This window comes from Staurois parvus, unplaced genomic scaffold (assembly GCF_062004578.1).
Source record: "Staurois parvus isolate SC_StPar_1 unplaced genomic scaffold, SC_StPar_1.0 ptg002372l, whole genome shotgun sequence".
NCBI classification, from domain to species: Eukaryota; Metazoa; Chordata; class Amphibia; order Anura; family Ranidae; genus Staurois; species Staurois parvus.
Genome location: NW_028320168.1, coordinates 95,839 through 116,177, shown reverse-complemented (window position 1 = coordinate 116,177; position 20,339 = coordinate 95,839). Strand labels below are relative to the sequence as shown.

Genomic DNA, 20,339 nt, shown 5'->3' with positions numbered 1-20,339 from the left:
AATGGAAGAAATACAAAATAACCATCAATCACCCTCAGTCTGGAGCTCCATGCAGGATTTCACCTCATGGAGTAAGGATGATCATGAGAAAAGTAAGGGATCAGCCAAGAACTACGCAGGAGGAGCTTGTGAAAGATCTTGAGGCAGTTGGGACCACAGTCACCAAACCAACCATTGGTAACACAATACACCGCCATGTATTGAAATCCCGCAACACCCACATGGTCCCCCTCCTCAAGAAGGCACATGTACAGGACCGTCTGAAGTTTGCCAATGAACATCTAAATGATTTAGAGAAGGATTGAGAGGAAGTGCTGTACATTCACATCAGTCCCTAACCCTCAAGGGGCGTACAATCTAAGGTCCCCAACCCTCAAGGGGCGTACAATCTAAGGTCCCCAACCCTCAAGGGACGTACAATCTAAGGTCCCCAACCCTCAAGGGGCGTACAATCTAAGGTCCCCAACCCTCAAGGGGCGTACTATCTAAGGTCCCCAACCCTCAAGGGGCGTACAATCTAAGGTCCCCAACCCTCAAGGGATGTACAATCTAAGGTCCCCAACCCTCAAGGGATGTACAATCTAAGGTCCCTAACTCACATTCATACATACACATATTAGGGCAATTTAGACAGGATCCAATTAACCTACCAGCATGTCTTTGGCTGTGGGAGGAAACCGGAGTACCCAGGGGAAACCCACAGAGGCACAGGGAAAACATGCAAACTCCAGGCAGGTGGTGCCATGGTTGGGATTCGAACCAACGCCCCTAGTACTGCCAGGCGGAAGTGCTAACCATTTAGCCACTGTGCTGCCACCATTGTCAGTTTGTCAACCAGCATTCCTCTACAGGTCATGACCATCTGCCTAGTGTCTCCATCTGTCCTGACCATTGAAGTGTATGACAAGACAAACTTATTATTTAAAGCAGAACTCCAGGAACATAATAATTTTTAATCCCTGCAGTGGGGCATGGGTTACCTGTTCATTTTGTTCTAGGGGAGAGGATAGCAGAGATATTTTCACCTGACCCACCGATCCTCCCCAGACAAGACCGGTCCCTTCGACTCCTGCTCCCTTGTGGTCCAGCAGTCTTGTAAATGGGCTGAACACTCAATGCACACCCCATAGAAAAGAACAGTCCACCAATGGAATGTGGGGGAGTGCAGTTTTCTGGAGGATCAGCAGGTCAGGTGAGTGTGAGTTTTGTGCTCACCCCTAGATCAAATGAGCAGTTAATCCATACAGTGGGGGCACAGCCCCACTGCATGGTGAAATAAAAGTAAGGGATCCCATTGGTAACACAATACACCGCCATGTATTGAAATCCTGCAACACCCACATGGTCCCCCTCCTCAAGAAGGCACATGTACAGGACCGTCTGAAGTTTGCCAATGAACATCTAAATGATTTAGAGAAGGATTGGGAGGAAGTGCTGTGGTCAGATGAGACCAAAATTGAGCTCTTTGGCATTAACTTGACTCTCCGTGTGTGGAGGAAGAAAAATGCTGATTATGACCCTAAGAACACCATCCCTACAGTCAAGCACGGAGGTGGAAACATTATGCCTTGGGGCTGTTTCTCTGCTAAAGGTACAGACTGACATTGCCGCATTGAGAGGCCAATGGATGGGGCCATGTATTGAAAAATCTTGGATGAGAACCTTCTTCCCTCAGCCAGAACAATAAAGATGGGTTGTGGATGGGTCTTCCAGAATGCATTCACACAACACATACCGCCATGCAGGGGCGGACTGAGCATTTGAGCACTCGGGCACTGCCCGAGGGCCCAGGGTCAGTAGGGGGCCCCATGAAATGCCCCTGGTACCTTTTTATAGGCTTTTTTGGGTGTGCTTTGAGTGTGGGCAAGGACACAGGGGCTCCATGATCCCCTATTGCCCGGGGGCCCCATGAGTTGTCAGTCCGCCCCTGCCGCCATGGCAACAAAGGAGTGGTTCAAGAAGAAGCATATTAAGGTCATGTTGTGGCCTAGCCAGTCTCCAGACATTATTCATATATTCAATTTATGAAGGGAGCTGAAACTTCGAGTTGCCAAGCAACAGCCAAGAAACATTAAGGATTTAGAGAAGATCTGTAAAGAAGAGCGGACCAAAATCCCTCCTGAGATGTGTGCAAATCTAGTAACCAACTACCAAGAAACGTCTTACAGTACCTCTGTGATTGCCAACAAGCATTTCTCCACCACGTACTAAGTCATGTTTTGCTTGGGCATCAAATAATTATTTTACTCACTGAACTGCAACTCAATTTATAACATTTGTATCGTGTGTTTTCTGGATTTTTGATTGATATTCTGTCTATATCATTTAAATACACATGTGATAAAAATGATAGACCCTTCATTTCTTTGTAAGTGGGAAAAATCTTCAGGGGATCAAATAATTATTTTCCCCACTGTAAGTAAGTTTTTCATCTATATTTCAAGTATGACGATATGATGTTACTTTCTGTTGACAATGGTGGGACTTGATATGACCAAGCAAAGGTTTGGTGGAGAGGAGAGAGCCAGTCGATGTTCCATCCATCACATTTTTCTTTTGTTCCTTACCACAGGTCCTTCTGTTCCTGTGTGGTGCAACCAAAAGAAAATTCCCCAGAGTTGTTGGAGGTCATGGAACAGAATCACAAATTTCAGGTAAGTCTGTCTCTGTACCTTTATCTGATTATACTAATATTATCAATTCTGTGCACCACACAGAAGATGATCCACTGAGTGTTGTCATTGTTGTATGTGAGCAACCTCCTTTAGCACCTCACCTGTTCTCTCGCTGTCGGCTTCCTCATTTTTTCTCTCTCCAGTGAAGGGTAGTGTTAATACTACAGCATACAAAGACATTGTAGGTAATTACTGCATGCTCTTCTAACCTTGGGGTAACAGTTTAGGGAAGACCCTTTTCTTTTCCCGCATGACTGTGCTCCTCTGCTCAAAACCAGCTCCATAAATACATGGTTTGACCAGTTTTTACCATCTTCATAAATATATGTTTGACCAGTTTGGACTAGCTCCATAAAGACATGGTTTGACCAGTTTGGATCAGCTCCATAAAGACATGGTTTGACCAGTTTGGACCAGCTCCATAAAGACATGGTTTGACCAGTTTGGAAGAGCAACATAAAGACATGGTTTGACCAGTTTGGACCAGCTCCATAAAGACATGGCTTGACCAGTTTGAACCAGCTCCATAAAGACATTTTTTTACCAGTTTAGACCAGTCCCATAAAGACAGGCTTTGATCAGTTTGGACCAGCTCCATAAAGACATGGCTTGACCAGTTTGAACCAGCTCCATAAAGACCTTTTTTTACCAGTTTAGACCAGCCCCATAAAGACAGGCTTTGACCAGTTTGGACCATCTTTAAGAGAACATGGTATGACCAGTTTGGTGTGGAGGAACTGGAGTGTCCTGCAGAGACCTGACCAAAATTGTAGCATTTCAAACATATGTCAATATATTTGGGAAGAATATTTTTAAAATATATTTTTCTTCCATATGGGTTATTAAATTGACATATAAAAATAACCATCTGTAGGTACAAACATCTTTCTTGGATATAAAATGCATCCAATATCGTAAGTCAAAGCATTTCGCGGGTATAATAATTATATAATAATAATAATTCCCACTTCTTCAGGACCCACAAATCATTTACTTGAAAATATACATACTCGAATTTGAAATATCTCTAAAATAGAGACAGGAAAATACCAATGAAAAAAAAGGAAAAGAGAGAGAAAATGTTTTTAAAAAACATTATATATTGCATATATTGATATATATTGCAGTGATGTACAGAGAACACTGAGCCATTCATATAAGTCTCTGTACCAGAGGAGCTTACACTCTAATGTCCCACCTCACCCACATGGAAGAAAAATATATTTTAAATATATTTTTAAAATACATTCTTAATATATTCTTCCCAAATATATTGACATATATTTCAAATACTACAATTTTGCCCATATTCAATATATTTCAAAAATATATTTAAATATATTTGTGAATATTTTATTAAAAATATATTCAGAACACATGCTGCAAAATATATCAAAGTGTAATTTGGAATGCATATACAAGTATATTTTAAAAATCTATATTTAAATGCATGTTTTTAGATGTTCAAAAATATCTGGAAAATATATTTTGAAAAATATATTTTTAAATATATGCCTTTGGAAAATATATTTTAATTTACATTTTTGGAATACATGTCAAAATATATTCGTGTAGGCCAATGTATTGTAAATATATGTCGCATGTATAATTTTTTTTCTAAATATATTGAAAATATATTTCTTTTCCATATGGGCAGTCATACACTACTATTTTCCATTCATATAGCTCTGACATATTCCATATCGCTGCACACAGACATAATACATTCATGTTCTCTCTAGTTTTTGATATTTTGTGTGTACATTCTGCAGGAGAAGTTGGAAGATCTGATATTGAGGTCTGGGAGATATGATGGGAAGAGGGACTTCGCTGTAGTCCTGCAACCCTTCCTGCAGCATGTAGAGCCGGCTATTGACCAGGTATGTGACATGTTACAGGTATCAGGGGCACCGTGCTTTGCTGTAGTTTTCATTCATCATTGTATTTCCGTGTGTTATGTGACACCATTGGCTCACCATGAGGTGTCACTTTTACCTTGTATAGAATGGCAAGATTGACTATTCGTTCATCGCTCCAGACTGTTTCCACCTGACCATAAAGGGTCACGAGCAGATGGCGAAGGCTCTGTGGAATAACATGGTAATGTATGGAAGGTGCTGGGATCCTTCCCGGTGTCTATAGTATTTCAGATTCCATTTCATGTTTTGATTCACGTTGTCATTTTGTGGTCCAGCTGCAGCCGGTGGGGAAGAAGACTCTGCTGGAAAGGTTTTCAGACGATATTGAGCCCCTCTGCCCATCCGAGGTAAGATACATGTACAGCAGGGCAGAGTATTTAATTGAAGTGTTTGTAAGCCAGTGAAGTGACTGGCCTCAGGTGATACACAGAGATGAAACAAATCATCCTACATAAGTTGTACCTGTTTATCTGCTGTCTTCTCTTCTCAAAGTCCAGAATTTATAACGCTTTCTGAGAGTTCAGAAAACAAGAAAGAAAAAAACAAGTTCAGAAAACATAAAGCTGAAATTACACACTGCACAGCTCAGTGAGGAGAGATCTGAGAGCTGATTGGAGGGAAGGGACACCCCCCACCCTTCACACAGCTCACAGGAACAGAGCTGAGGCTGTCAATCACAGGCTGTGTGCTGGAAGTCCCTCCCCATCACCATTTTTCTCTTGGTGTCAGGAAAACTTGTCAAAAGTGATTCATACTGATAGCAGAGGAAAGAGGCTGCAGACAGAAATGACACTTAGTGCTCTTAATTGAGAAAAGTACACACTATAGAGGGATATGTTTTTTTTTCATATTTCATGTGAGAGGTTTAAGACCACTTTAAATATTTATACAGTATATACATTTACAAATTAATAAAAATTACATTTTATGTTCTGTCTCTACAATCTAAGCATTGAAAGTGTGATCTCTGTAATTTACAGTTGTGATGAGATAGCGATAACTCCAATCTTAGTTGAATAACACAGGCAGTGATTCGATCAGATGACACCTTGTAGATCTTGTGAAGTTTATTCCATAAACTGAGAGAATCTTACAACAATGAACATCAAATAGGTCAAAAGATCATAATGTGATCTACTTCATGACATGAGGCTTGAAGCTGAAATGCATTACTGGGAAAAGGGACGGGCTATCTATACAGCAAGAACTAAACGAAAGGAAAGGGAGGAGCAGAGACAAAATACAAAGAACATTTAAAGGCATATGACAGTCATGTGAAACATGACATTAAATATATACACAGTATATATATATATATATATATATATATATATATATATATATATATGTATATGTGTGTACATATTGTGGGAACTCGCTTCAAGGTGGTAGAGCCTTTTAAATGCACACAGCTACTCGCTTTCTTTAAGGGCCTTTTTAGCCCACTTTTATTTAAGAAAGTTCAAAACAGAAATGCTTCCCACGCAGGGGTATCCGCCATCAAGAAAATTAACAGTTTTCAGCCTCCTGGCTTGTACACAGTTTTAAGTCTGCCTTCCTGCAGACTCTTCCCAAAATATGTCACTAGCACACAGCTAGTCTGGCTTCCACCTGACTCCAAGGCAGAGACCTCCCGTCTGCCGGGGTGGAGCCCTCCTGACTCCGTTTGCCGGGGTGGAGCCCGCCTGACTGCCGGGGTGGAGCTCAGAACTATGGTCAGGACTCTATAAAAAGGCCTGCACACACCTGTGCAATCACTGTGCTGGGGGTTCTCAAAACCCGGACCCCGGATTGGAGATTTCATCCCTCCCAGATCTCTTCGAAATCTCCAGGCTCCAGATCCCAAAACAAACTTAATAAATAAATGAGGAAACTGAAAAGCCCGTTTCCTCTGCAATAAATCAACTCTCTGGAGCCCCTCAACCTGCCTGGTTGAGAATCCAGGGTTTTCAACTGGAGTTTGACCGTGGCAGGACACCGCACTGCCACATATCCCCCCCCTTTGTTTTGACCCCGTAGGGGGCAGAACACACAAACCTAAAACCCTTCCTTTAGCCCTTCTGTGCCGACTATCACCTGTAAAGGTCCAATCCTGGCTGACTTCATTTTCATCTAAGGGAGACACTACTCCCTGCCCCAAGAGGTGACTTCCCCTGTCTCCCCTAACTTGGGCTCTACGACATCCCCGTGCCTTTTTACGAGTGTGCTTCCAAAAGCGCGGTCTTTCTAATTTTCTTAAGACTACGCTAGTCCTTTTACCACTAGGGGGTTTACAAAACTCAGTACCCTTTGTAACCCAGGGTTGACTCTTAAGCTTTAAATACCTGGTACCTGTAACATTACAACGTGCTCCCTCAAATTCCTCTAGACCATCCCTTTTTGCTTCATTTAATTTTACAGGGGATATATTTTTAAACCCTTTAGTAATAGAGGTGGGCTCTTTTATTTGGGAATCAAACACTTTTAACATCCCCTTGTTAAGCTTTGGGCCAGTTCCCTTAGACCTTTCATTCTTAAAACTTGGGTGTTTCCTGGACCTTTGGAAATCTTTCCCAAAATTACCTTCCCGATCCTGTAGGGGGCCTATTGCTAGACCCTTAACCTCTCTTATGTCTGTTAAGCACTCATTACCTCTTTCAGGATGACCCGCTACCATGTCAACTTGACCACCAGGTCTACCATTCTTTTTGTTATCACACATAGTAATCAGACAATCCAAATGCATCAACACATTTCCATTTTTATCATTAGCCAAAATACTCTTGTCAGAACTCAGTTCACTAGTAGCTGGTAGGGCAGTTTCTGGAGAGGAATTACACACAGCGGAGTGGGTGTCTCCCATGGAAACGTCACTACCCATTGACTTCACTGTCACAAAAGACTCTGCCAGCAACTGTCCTGATGCCAAACCATTCTTACATAATTCTACATTTGGGTAGACAACCCCAACCACATCACATATACATGTGTCTTCCGGCACTTCTGCCCAAACCTCTGTCCTGTCCAACAGTACTCTGGTGTGCCTCTCATACAGATTACTGCCATGAAGCAACCCAGCAATGCACTGAAAGACAATTTTCACCATTACCAACAAGGATGGTATCACAGAACTCCTATATTGACCATCTTTGTTTTGTATAGCCTGTAATACCAAGCTCCGATTAGCGGGACTCCACTGTACCAGCTCTCCCGAACATGGAAGAGACAGCAAGGTATACACCGGCTGTACACTCCAGAAGGCTAACATCTCCTTCAGCAGGTCTGTTATAAAAATACAGCCCGATTCCACACATAAGACCTTCCTGGAGACATGGAGCCACTCATTTACTGATGCCTCAGAGGTGGTGCTTCTTAACGAGGCTTCCTCTCGGCTGGAGGTACCCAATACAATAACCTGGGGCTCTCCCAGAGCGTAACCAGGTGTGGGATTCACCCAAATACTCTGAGGCTCAGTGTCAATGAGCTCTTCCACATCTTCTCTATGGATATCAGTTTGGTACACCACACCATTAACTCCTTTATGGGCTGTGGGCAAAACTTCTGCTGAGCGTTTATCCTCAATGGTGCCGTTTACCAGCGGTGGGTTAATTTTGGCAGCGACAGGTGCGCCCTGGACTAATAGCTGCTCCACAGTCCCTCTATTCAGCACAGCAGAAACCATGTCCACCCCATTGTTACCCACCGAGGCCTCTTTCATTAAAGCCAACAAGCTTGTTGCCCATCTGTCCCAGTCCACCTTCCCTGTGATCCCATCAGAGGTACTACGCAGTACCACTCCAACCGCTGAAGGAGACACTGAGGGACAGAGTGGCTCTGTATCAGACCCAATACCTATATCTTCATTATCCATATCACAATGGGAGACATCTTTTCTAGGCACAGCAGGTTGCAATTTCCTACTCTCACCACCATGACCTAGTGGCGTGTCATTCACTACAAAAACATTTGCATTAGTGGATTGCATTAACCCATCATTATGAATACGTTCATACCTTTTAGATTCACCATTGCCACACTGAAATAAATTCTCATCACTTAATTCAGAGACTCTCTGGTCCACCAGAGCAACATCATAGTTATTCTGGGTTACCTTACCCACCGTTGCTAGGGGAGATAACACATCCTTAGTGGTCACCCCTACTACATTTAATTCAGCATTCTGTTTATATGACATTGGTGCAACCCCAATATCAGTACTCTTCACATTGATATTTTTAACCGTTGCCTCCCCACTAAAAGCATTATACAGAGGCAAGTCTTTCTCACAATCAACAGCAGTGGGTTTCCCAACTGGGAGTATCCCATATTTATAGCAGAGTGTCTCAAGTTCAGTCTCAAGCAGTGCATTAGTGTCTCTCACATTTATCTCAAAAGTACCAGTCTTACCCACCACTGTAACAGGCTTCACCTTCACTTGAGTGCGTGGAATCTGGATCCTTTCTGTCATCTCCTCTGCTTGGCTTTGGCCAGCCAGTTCATCCATGCAGCTATAGGATGATACTGTGGCAGGCACTTCTGACTCCTTGGCACCCCCTGCAGGCACAACAGGTACTTCCTCACTGTTGCTAGAGGTGGCTGCCAACATTTTTAAACATGAATCTGGGCTTGCAGATGAAGACTTTTGCCCAGTAGCACCCTCATCAGTGGTATTCCATAATATGGGGCAGGTAAAGATACCATGCCCAAACTGACCACATTCCAGGCAGGGTATGGTTCCACCGACAACCTTCTTGGGATATGGAACCACATCTCCCTTGTAGCCCCTTCTCCTGGTTGGCAGGCTCTCTCCTGTTGCTATGGGAGATGGCACTCTCCCAGCTGAACTTTGTGGGTTCCTCCAGATGCGCTGAACTCTCATCTCGGCGTTGCCACAATCCTCTGCAGACGACTCTTCTCTCACAGGGTCCACAGGTCTGAAGTCACAGGTGTTGCTCTTGGCAACCACATTCTTCTGAAACTTTGTGGCAGCCTGCTGCTCCTTCCTGGAACTCCAAGCAGGCTTCCCATTTGCATACCCAGACCTTTGTCTGGTTGTGTCACCTCGTACTGGAAGCTGGGATAATGGGCACTTGGAGACAGTGTGCCCCCATTCACTGCACCGCAAACAGCGCTCTTGCGGCAGTATCTTGACCGAACTTCCAACACTGCATCCTCTTTCAGGCTTAGTACTCTGCACACAAAAAACTGGTTTCCTTTCACCAGCATTGCCAGGGACAACAGCATGCACTTCCCACTGTGGCAAACTCTGTGCAGCCATGTATGGGGCTTGTTCTGGTGGTAACAACCCCTCCAGCCACAGGGCTCTGTCTCTCATTTCAGAAAAGCTTGCTTCTTTTTTGAGTTTTGACCGCCCCATCTTTGCAGTCACTCCACAACACTTTTGCACAGTCCTGGTACACAATGGAGCACTGTCTCTTTAAGGCAAGTTCCTTTTCTCTGCAGGATCTCCTCACCTGCACACACAGATAGTGCAGAGACATGCACCAAACACAGTTCAACACATGAACTTACTTCATTGCTGGGATCTCCAGTTCTGCCCACTGCATCCTCCACCATATGTGGGAACTCGCTTCAAGGTGGTAGAGCCTTTTAAATGCACACAGCTACTCGCTTTCTTTAAGGGCCTTTTTAGCCCACTTTTATTTAAGAAAGTTCAAAACAGAAATGCTTCCCACGCAGGGGTATCCACCATCAAGAAAATTAACAGTTTTCAGCCTCCTGACTTGTACACAGTTTTAAGTCTGCCTTCCTGCAGACTCTTCCCAAAATATGTCACTAGCACACAGCTAGTCTGGCTTCCACCTGACTCCAAGGCAGAGACCTCCCGTCTGCCGGGGTGGAGCCCTCCTGACTCCGTTTGCCGGGGTGGAGCCCGCCTGACTGCCGGGGTGGAGCTCAGAACTATGGTCAGGACTCTATAAAAAGGCCTGCACACACCTGTGCAATCACTGTGCTGGGGGTTCTCAAAACCCGGACCCCGGATTGGAGATTTCATCCCTCCCAGATCTCTTCGAAATCTCCAGGCTCCAGATCCCAAAACAAACTTAATAAATAAATGAGGAAACTGAAAAGCCCGTTTCCTCTGCAATAAATCAACTCTCTGGAGCCCCTCAACCTGCCTGGTTGAGAATCCAGGGTTTTCAACTGGAGTTTGACCGTGGCAGGACACCGCACTGCCACAATATACACAGGTGTAGCTCTACCCCCTTAGGGATTGCTGATGAATTTGGGTCCCCCTATAGTCCTACACTGCCAGACATTCAGTATTTTCCATACAAGCTTTCATCCGGAGACAGAAACCAATCCTTGAGGGTTGGTTTTGGTATTTATTGAGGGGATCATACCTTGGATAGGGTAAGGGGGGTATAGGATGCCCAAGGGGACTGATAAGTGAGGACAACTTCCTGAACTATTCACTGCTTCTCCTTCTTCAGCAACACAATCTTTGTTGGAGGGCTAGCCAGCAGTTCCTAGTTGTACCACCCCAGACCCTAGATGACCTCCTCTTCACCCAGCAATCTGGAGACTTTTCCTGTGCAGGGGATCTGGCTCCTGTCCCTTTAATTGAGATACACAGTCGCTAGTAGGGGGCTAATCTGGTTTCCCACCAGAGTGCTCCTTCTTCTATCCACCCAGGGGGTGCTGGTGTACTCACTCAGATCCTCTCCTGTACCTCATGCGGCTGGCTGCAGCTACCAGGCCTATCTGCTGGGCTGCCCCATCCCTGCCATACAGATGGTCCTCACTCAGGGGGCCAGTGAGCTCCAAGTTTTCCTCCTTTCCAGCTCCAGGCTCGTAGACAGGCCCCATTCCACTAGGCCTCTTGGCAGCCTCCTTTCTTCAGCCTCACATCTTCCACCCGATTCTCCACACTTCACTCCACGCTGCTGCCACTGAGCAGGCTCTTACACTTTCAAGGGAGTCCCAGCCCTTTCCTAAGCCTTCTGTTGGGGAATGGATGAGGTTCCTCAAGAGTGCAGCCAGCCACTTCTCAAAACCACCCACTGCCTCCAAAGCCCTCCTCCAAAAGCCTCAGAGCAGGGGGAATTTCCAGATGGGCTGGCCTGCAGAATCTCTCAGCCCTGACCTCAATTTGACTCCTCTGGTTATCACACCTGAGCTATTAACCAGCTCCTGAATAACCATTAGGGTCTAACTTCCCCTAGCTGAACTAGGAAGGTGCTAAACTGGATCTGTACAGTACTGCACAAAATGTAAAGGCAGTTGTGCAAAAATGCTGTAAATGAAGAATGCTTTCAGAAATAGAAGTGTTAATAGTTTATTTTTATCAATTAATAAAATGGAAAGTCAATTAATAGAAGATAAATTAGCATCAGTTCTTCTAGGTAGACTTCCACGCAGTTTTTGAAGGAACTTGACAGGTAGATTGTTCCAAACATCTTGGAGAACTAAGCACTGATCTCCTGTGGATGTAAGCTGCCTCACATCCTTCTGTCTCTTCATGTAATCCCAGACAGACTCCATGATGTTGAAATCAGGACTCTGTGGGGGCCAAACTGTCACTTCCAGGACTCCTTGTTTTTCTTTATGCTGAAGATAGTTCTTAATGACATTGGCTGTATGTTTGGAGTGGTTGTCCTGCTGCATGAATTTGGGGCCAATTACCCTCCTCTCTGATGGTTTGGCATGATGGATAAGTATCTACCTGTATTTCTTAGCATTGAGAACACAATTCATCCTGACCAAATAACCAACTCTGTTTGCAGAAATGCAGCCCCAGACTTGCAAGGAACCTCCACCATGCTTCACAGTTGGCTGCAGACGCTCATTATTGTACCGCTCTCCAGCACTTCAGTGAACAAACTGCCTCCTGCTACAGCCAAATATTTCACATTTTGACTCATCAGTCCACAGCACCTGCTGCCATTTTTCTGCACCCCAGTTCCTGGTTTCTGGCATTTTTGAGTCACTTAGCCTTGTTTCTATGTCAGAGATAAGGCTTTTTGCCTGCAAGACCACTTCTGGCCAGACATCTTTGGACAGTAGATGAGTGTATCCGGGTCCCACTGGTTTCCATCAGTTCTGTGCTGATGGCTCTGCTGGACACCTTCCAATGTGGAAGGGAAGTTATTATGATGTGTCTTTCATCTGCTGCATTATGTTTCAATGGGCGACCACTGCGCCTACGCTCCTCAACATTGCCCGTTTCATTGTGCTTCTTCAAAAGAACTTGATTAATTGCATTGATGGTGGTCCAAAGCCAAAGGGTAGAGGGTAGGCACACCAAATATTGATTTGATTTTGATTATTCTTCTGTTTGCTCACTTTGCGCTTTGCATATTGATAAAAATAAACAATTAAAATATGTATTTTTGAAAGCATTCTTAATTTACAGCCTTTCACCCGACTATAACTTTTGCACAGTAGTTTATATATATATGTGTATCTCCCAGAAGTGGGTCCACCCCTCACGTTTTTGTAAATATTTGATTCTCTCTTTTCATGTGACAACACTGAAGAAATGACACTTTGCTACAATGTGACGTAGTCAGTGTACAGCTTGTATAACATGTAAATTTGCTGTCCCCTCAAAATAACTCAACACACCGCCATTAATGCTTAACTGCCGGCAACAAAAGTGAGAGAAAAATGTCCAAATTGGGCCCAATTAACCATTTTCCCTCCCCGGTGTCATGTGACTCGTTAGTGTTATAAGATCTCAGTTGTGAATGGGGAGCGGGTGGGTTACATTTGGTGTTATCGCTCTCACTCTCTCATACTGGTCACCGGAAGTTCAACATGGCACCTCATGGCAAAGAACTCTCTGAGGATCTGAAAAAAAGAATTGTTGCTCTACATGAAGATGGCCTATGCTAGAAAAAGATTGCCAAGACCCTGAAACTGAGCTTCAGCACAGTGGCCAAGACCATACAGCGGTTTAACAGGACAGGTTCCACTCAGAACAGGCCTCGCCATGGTCGACCAAAGAAGTTGACTGCATGTGCTCTGAATAATATCCAGAGGTTGTCTTTGGGAAATAGATGTATGAGTGCTGCCAGCAGAGGTTGAAGGGGTGGGGGGGTCAGCCTGTCAGTTCTCAGACCATACGCCGCACACTGCATCAAATTGGTCTGCATGGCCATCGTCCCAGAAGGAAGCCTCTTCTAAAGATGATGCACAAGAAAGCCGCAAACAGTTTGCTGAAGACAAGCAGACTAAGGACATGGATTACTGGAACCATGTCCTGTGGTCTGATGACACCAAGATCAACTGATTTGGTTCAGATGGTGTCAAGCGTGTGTGGTGGCAACCAGGTGAGGAGTACAAAGACAAGTGTGTCTTGCCTACAGTCAAGCATGGTGGTGGTAGTGTCATGGTCTGGGGCTGCATGAGTGCTGCCGGCACTGGGGAGCTACAGTTCATTGAGGGAACCATGAATGCCAACATGTACTGTGACATACTGAAGCAGAGCATGATCCCCTCCCTTCGGAGACTGGGCCGCAGGGCAGTAATCCAACATGATAATGACCCCAAACACACCTCCAAGACGACCATTGCCTTGCTAAAGAAGCTGAGGGTGAAGGTGATGGACTGGCTAAGCATGTCTCCAGACCTAAACCCTATTGAGCATCTGTGGGGCCTCCTCAAACAGAAGGTGGAGGAGCACAAGGTCTCTAACATCCACCAGCTCCGTGATGTCATCACGGAGGAGTGGAAGAGGACTGCAGTGGCAACCTGCCAAGCTCTGGTGACCTCCATGCCCAAGAGGGTTAAGGCAGTGCTGGAAAATAATGGCGGCCACACAAAATATTGACACTTTGGGCCCAATTTGGACCTTGTCACTTAGGGGTGGGCTCACTTTTGTTGCCAGTGGTTTAGACATTAATGGCGGTGGGTTGAGTTGTTTTGAGGGGACAACAAATTTCCATGTTATACAAGCTGTACACTGACTACGTCACATTGTATCAAAGTGTCATTTCTTCAGTGTTGTCACATGAAAAGATAGAATCAAATATTTACAAAAATGTGAGGGGTGGACTCACTTCTGGGAGATACTGTATATACAAGGGATGGACACACATATGGAAACACTACATGACTTGCAGGTGTGAAAGCGACCACATGTTTTCTGTTGAAAGTGGAAGTAATGTAACATTCTTTTGCCTCCGCTGTGTGATGAGACACCTAGCTAACAGGTGGGAAGCCTCACTTTCCTCATTCACTGAGTGTGCTGCTAGTAATATGGAGTCACGTCAGAGCTTACTGAGCTTCAAAGAGGGCACATTGTTGGTGCTGCTTAGCTGGCGCCTCTGTGACTGAAGTCGACAACTTATTTGCCGTGTCACCAGGTACAGTATCAAAGGTTACAACAGTGTATACAGTTTCCTGAAAACGTCTGATAAGCGCGGTCAACATGATCAACTGATCGAAAGAGACAAAAGGTCATTGCGCAGGATTGTGACCCGGAATAAGAAAACAACTGCTGCAAAAGTGACTGCAGAGCTTAATCTCAGTCTTCAGGGGAAAAAAGCCTAAACAAAGAAAACTAATGCAGCCACCACATCTAAGGATTGATCAGCTGCAATATATTACATTTCTGGTTTTGAGTTTAATACCGATCTTAAAGTGTTACTAAACCCACAATACTACAATCAGTCTGTAGATGCAGTAAAGCATGCTTGTTATACTCACTCTGGAACCTAAGGGGTTAATCCTCTGCATTGTGTAAAAAGGCTGCTTGATCCTGACTTCTCTGATCCTCCCCTTCTTCCAGTGCCCTCCTCTTATATCTTGATAAGACATATTTGGAGTCACTCTGCACATGCTCAGTTTGGTGTGTAATGCTAGAAGTATTTTTTTTTCTTGGGATAGTGCATGTGATCAGAACAAGGCCAATCAGCACTGTCCAGACAGAGGGTCAGGGGTTCTGAATCCTCCTAGAGTAGAATGTAAACTCCTCCTACTAGCTGTAACCAGTGCTCTGCTGGACACTGATAGAAGTCACAAGACTACTATATACTGCTGAAGAGAAAAAGGTATTTAGCAGCTTATATTTACTAAAATAATTGCATTTCTATGTTCTGTGCACTGTGGGAGACCAGATATAGTGAATGCGGGGTCCGGGGAGACTGGATATAGTGAATGCAGGCTCCGGGGAGAGCGGATATAGTGAATGCAGGGTCTGGGGAGACCAGATATAGTGAATGCAGGATCCGGGGAGAGCGGATATAGTGAATGCAGGGTCAGGGGAGACCAGATATAGTGAATGAAGGGTCTGGGGATACCAGATATAATGAATGCAGGTTCCAGGGAGACTGGATATAGTGAATGCAGGGTCTGGGGAGATCAGATATAGTGAATGAAGGGTCTGGGGAGACTAGATATAATGAATGCAGGTTCCAGGGAGACTGGATATAGTGAATGCAGGGTCCAGGGAGAGCGGATCTAGTGAATGCAGGGTCCGGGGAGAGCGGATATAGTGAATGCATGGTCGGGAGAGAGCAGATATAGTGAATGCAGGGTCCGGGGAGAGCGGATATAGTGAATGCGGGGTCCGGGGAGAGTGGATATAGTGAATGCATGGTCCGGAGAGAGCAGATATAGTGAATGCAGGGTCTGTGGAGTCCGGATATAATGAATGCAGGGTCCGGGGAAAACGAATATAGTGAATGCAAGGTCTGGGGAGACCGGATACAGTGAAAGCGGGGTCCGGGGCGAGAGGATATAGTGAATGCAGGGTCCGGGGAGACCATATATAGTGAATGCAGGGTCCGGGGAGAGTGGATATAGTGACTGCAAGGTCCAGGAAGACCGGATATAGTGAATGCAGGGTCCGGGGAGAGTGGATATAGTGAATGCAGGGTCCTGGGTTTAGTAACACTTTAAGTATGAATAAAGACAATTTTTATATAGAGTCGACTAGAACCCTGTCAGATTCGTATCGCTCTCTGTGCCCCTATTAGAGAGATTCACCCTATTTAGCATTGAAAGTGAAAGAGAATCCCACATTTTAGGTTGTCCCCAGAACAGAAACAGAGGGGAAATCTTCCAAAGAGGACAACCAGGGGTTCCCTCACCAACAAGGCATCTCCTCTTTTTTTTCCTGCTTTGGCTATGAGACAGAAGGTGAAGAAAAATCTCCCCAATGGGACACAGATGGCAAAAAACTGGCCAGGGGTTCTAAACTTCTGTAAAAAAAAAAAGGAAAAAAAAAATTTTGCCTTTAGTTCTAATTTAGGAATTTTGTGGGATGGACCCAGGTATCTAAATTTGTTCTGTTTCCCCTGTCTCAATGTTTTATATATTTTTAGGATCATCCATACATCTATACCAGGAAGCCAGAGGACAGAGGAGACACAGAGGACACAGAGGACACAGAGGACGAAAAGAACATAGATGGTGCTTCCAGTGCCCCCGTAGGATCCCGTGTACTGACTGCCCTGGGTCTGCTTACTCTCGGTGCCCTGCTTGGTGCCTCCAGCTGATCCGGTGCAGAATGAGGACAGAATCTCTGTAATATATGACAATAATTATAAGTCTCAGGATCGGACCTTATTCTGGATCTACAACGTATTGTGTGGAAGATAATCAAGGACAATTGTCCCACGTACTCTCAGATCAGGAATCTGTAATAAAGAAACCCTTATAATTAGAATGCTCCTTGGGAAGGAATATGTGAGTCCGGTTATCCCTGAGGCTCCATGCACACTAGCAAGTTTTTTTTTTAAGCTCAAAAAAGCTGGAAAAAACTCTGGATAAAAAACGCTATAATAGCGTTTTTGAGTAGCTTTAAGGCTCCATGTACACGGGACATTACTGAACGATGGAAACTGACTGCTGGGAAATGTAGGTTTAAAAAAATATGTTTAGCCGCGTTTGCATAATGCGTTTATGTGCGTTTGCGTTTAGAAGCGTTTTTTAAAGAACCTCCCAAATGCCCAGAATGCACTGAACAGTGGTAAATTATTAACTATTTCAGACTGTTTCAGAGAAATACAGAGAGTAGAAGCAGATACAGCAGTATGTGTTGAGATTAGCTTAGGTGTGAGTTGCTCATTAACATTTCTTTTGTTTCCAAGCAGGGGCAGAGTGACCATTTGGAAACTCGGGCACTGCCCGAGGGCCCGGGGTCAGTAGGGGGCGCCATGAGATGCCCCTGGTACCTTTTTCATAGGCTTTTTTTAGTTTGGGCAAGGACACAGGGGCCCCATGATCCCCAATTGCCCAGGGGCCCCATGAGTTGTCAGTCCACCCGTTTCCAAGGGTGGGAAAGGTGTCTGGTGAAGGGAGTCATTAAGGCCACCTGGCAGGAGGTCTTCATGAGGAATTTGAGGTGTGAATGGTCACTAACATATCTTTTGTTTCCAAGGGTGGGAGAGGTCTGAGGTGTGAATGGTCATTAACATATCTTTTGTTTCCAAGGGTGGGAGAGGTCTGAGGTGTGAATGGTCACTAACATATCTTTTGTTTCCAAGGGTGGGAGAGGTCTGAGGTGTGAATTGGTCATTAACATATCTTTTGTTTCCAAGGGTGGGAGAGGTCTGAGGTGTGAATTGGTCATTAACATATCTTTTGTTTCCAAGGGTGGGAGAGGTCTGAGGTGTGAATTGGTCATTAACATATCTTTTGTTTCCAAGGGTGGGAGAGGTCTGAGGTGTGAATGGTCATTACAGTGTGTGACAAGCTTGGTAGGAACATCCTGTGCTCAGTGTTTTGTCCATCTGAGCACCTTGAAAATGCTTTGCATGCATTTTTCATGATGAAAAAAGGCTCTGGACAGCATCGGGAACTGGAAGAGTTAAAAAAATTTCAAACGCAAGCACTTATTAATGCGATTTGATGCATTTAGCTGTGTTTACAAGCATTTTGCCTTTGAAACACTGATAAAATCTACTCCTGAACGCAAGTTTGGTGCGTTCAAAAAAACGCCTGTAAACTCAAATGTCTGTAAAGGACTGTAAACGACAATGTGTACATGGACACATAGGAAAACATTAGGGTGAGTACAGGGGCTGCTGAAAAAAATGCTGAACAGCTCCTGAACGTGAGTTTATCAGCTACAGTGTACATGAGCCCTTAGAAGCATGAGCGTTTTATTAGCGTTTTTACAGTACATGTAGAAAAGAAAAAAAAGATAGAAAAAAAGCTGTTAGTAGTGTTTTAGGAGTGTTTAGCATTTTTTTTTCTGCTGGAAAAACACTCCAAAAAAGTCTACAAAAACAATTTTTTTTTCTGCAGCTAGAAGCTGAAGCTCAAAAAATGCTAATGGACTAAAGTAGTGCGCATGGACACATAGGAGAACAGTATTTAGCTTCTAGGAGCTTACAAAAATGTTAGTGTGCATGGAGTCTGAAGGGTCTTTGTTATAGAGGAAGATGGCAGAATTGTCTATTATTATTATTATACAGGATTTATGGCGCCAACAGTTTGCTCAGCACTTTACAATATAACGGGAGACAATACAGCAACAATACAGTTCAATACAAGAGGGATAGGAGGACCCTGATCCTGGGAGCTTACAATCTAGGAGGGAGGGGCTAGTGGTACAAAAGGTAGTAACTGTGGGGGATGGACTGGTAGGAAGAGTAGAAGATTCCATTATTAGATGAGGGCAGGATAGGCTTCCCTGAAGAGATTGGTTTTCAGTGATTGCCTAAAAGTGAGCAGAGTAGGCGATAGTCTGATAAATTAGGATAGCGAATTCCAGAGGATGGGGAAAGCTCTGGAGAAGTCCTAGAGACGAGCATGGGAGGAGGAGACAAGGGATCTAGAGAGCAGGAGGTCGTGCGAGGAGCGGAGAGGACGGTTTGGGTGATATTTGGAGACAAGATTGGTGATGTAATTTGGGGCAGAGTTATAAATGGTTTTATATGTGATTGTTAATATTTTGAATTTTATCCGTTGGGCAATGGAAAGCCAGTGGAGGGATTGGCAGAGAGGGGTGGAGGACACTGAGTGGAGGCCAGTGGAGGGATTGGCAGAGAGGGATGGAGGACACTGAGTGGAGGCCAGTGGAGGGATTGGCAGAGAGGGGTGGCTGGAGGGGTGACTGTCTTCTTAAGTCGCTTTATGTACATAGAAAGAAAAAAGAGGAAAAAACCTGCGCTACACCCCAGACAATACAATATGTGAATAAATGTATGAAAAAAAAATATATTCTGAAACAATAGTGAAACAATTAGTGAACTGCTGCTACTCTTTCCCTGAACACCAGAAAATACAAAACATATAAAAAAATGAGTGCACTGTACACTAAAAAAATCAAAAATAATAATAAATCAAATAAATACTGCTACATAAAAAATGTGCATAAATTAATTGAAATGATATAAGTCCACAATCGTATATTAAATAATTAAAAGTCCCAAAATCCAAAAACACAGCTCTGTGTGCTAATGTAGAACGGAATGTATATAATGATACAATGTATAATGGGATGTATATAACGATACAATGTATAATGGGATGTATATAATGATACAATGTATAATGGGATGTATATAATGATACAATGTATAATGGGATGTATATAACGATACAATGTATAATGGGATGTATATAACGATACAATGTATAATGGGATGTATATAACGATACAATGTATAATGGGATGTATATAATGATACAATGTATAATAGGATGTATATAACGATACAATGTATCTCTCTTCCCCATTCATAGAGAGAGGAAAAAACAAGGGGACCGGGCTGTACAGTGACTGATCACTGTGATAGCCAATCAGAGGCTATCACAGCGATCATGTGACCCGGAATCAGGAGTCCCG

At 44.1% G+C, this 20,339-nt stretch overlaps 1 protein-coding gene across 1 annotated transcript in view; it reads left to right on the top strand.

Moving 5' to 3' along the window:
- Positions 1 to 19,724, top strand: part of LOC149431157 (phospholipase B1, membrane-associated-like) — a 63,087-nt gene extending 43,363 nt beyond the window's left edge. The window contains exons 12-16 of the mRNA XM_089665857.1: positions 2,573 to 2,654; positions 4,448 to 4,555; positions 4,680 to 4,775; positions 4,870 to 4,941; positions 16,867 to 19,724. Coding sequence (XP_089521983.1) covers positions 2,573 to 2,654; positions 4,448 to 4,555; positions 4,680 to 4,775; positions 4,870 to 4,941; positions 16,867 to 17,040 — 532 coding nt within the window. The 3' untranslated portion in view covers positions 17,041 to 19,724. The remainder of the gene's footprint in view (positions 1 to 2,572; positions 2,655 to 4,447; positions 4,556 to 4,679; positions 4,776 to 4,869; positions 4,942 to 16,866) is intronic.
- Positions 19,725 to 20,339: the final 615 nt, after the last annotated feature.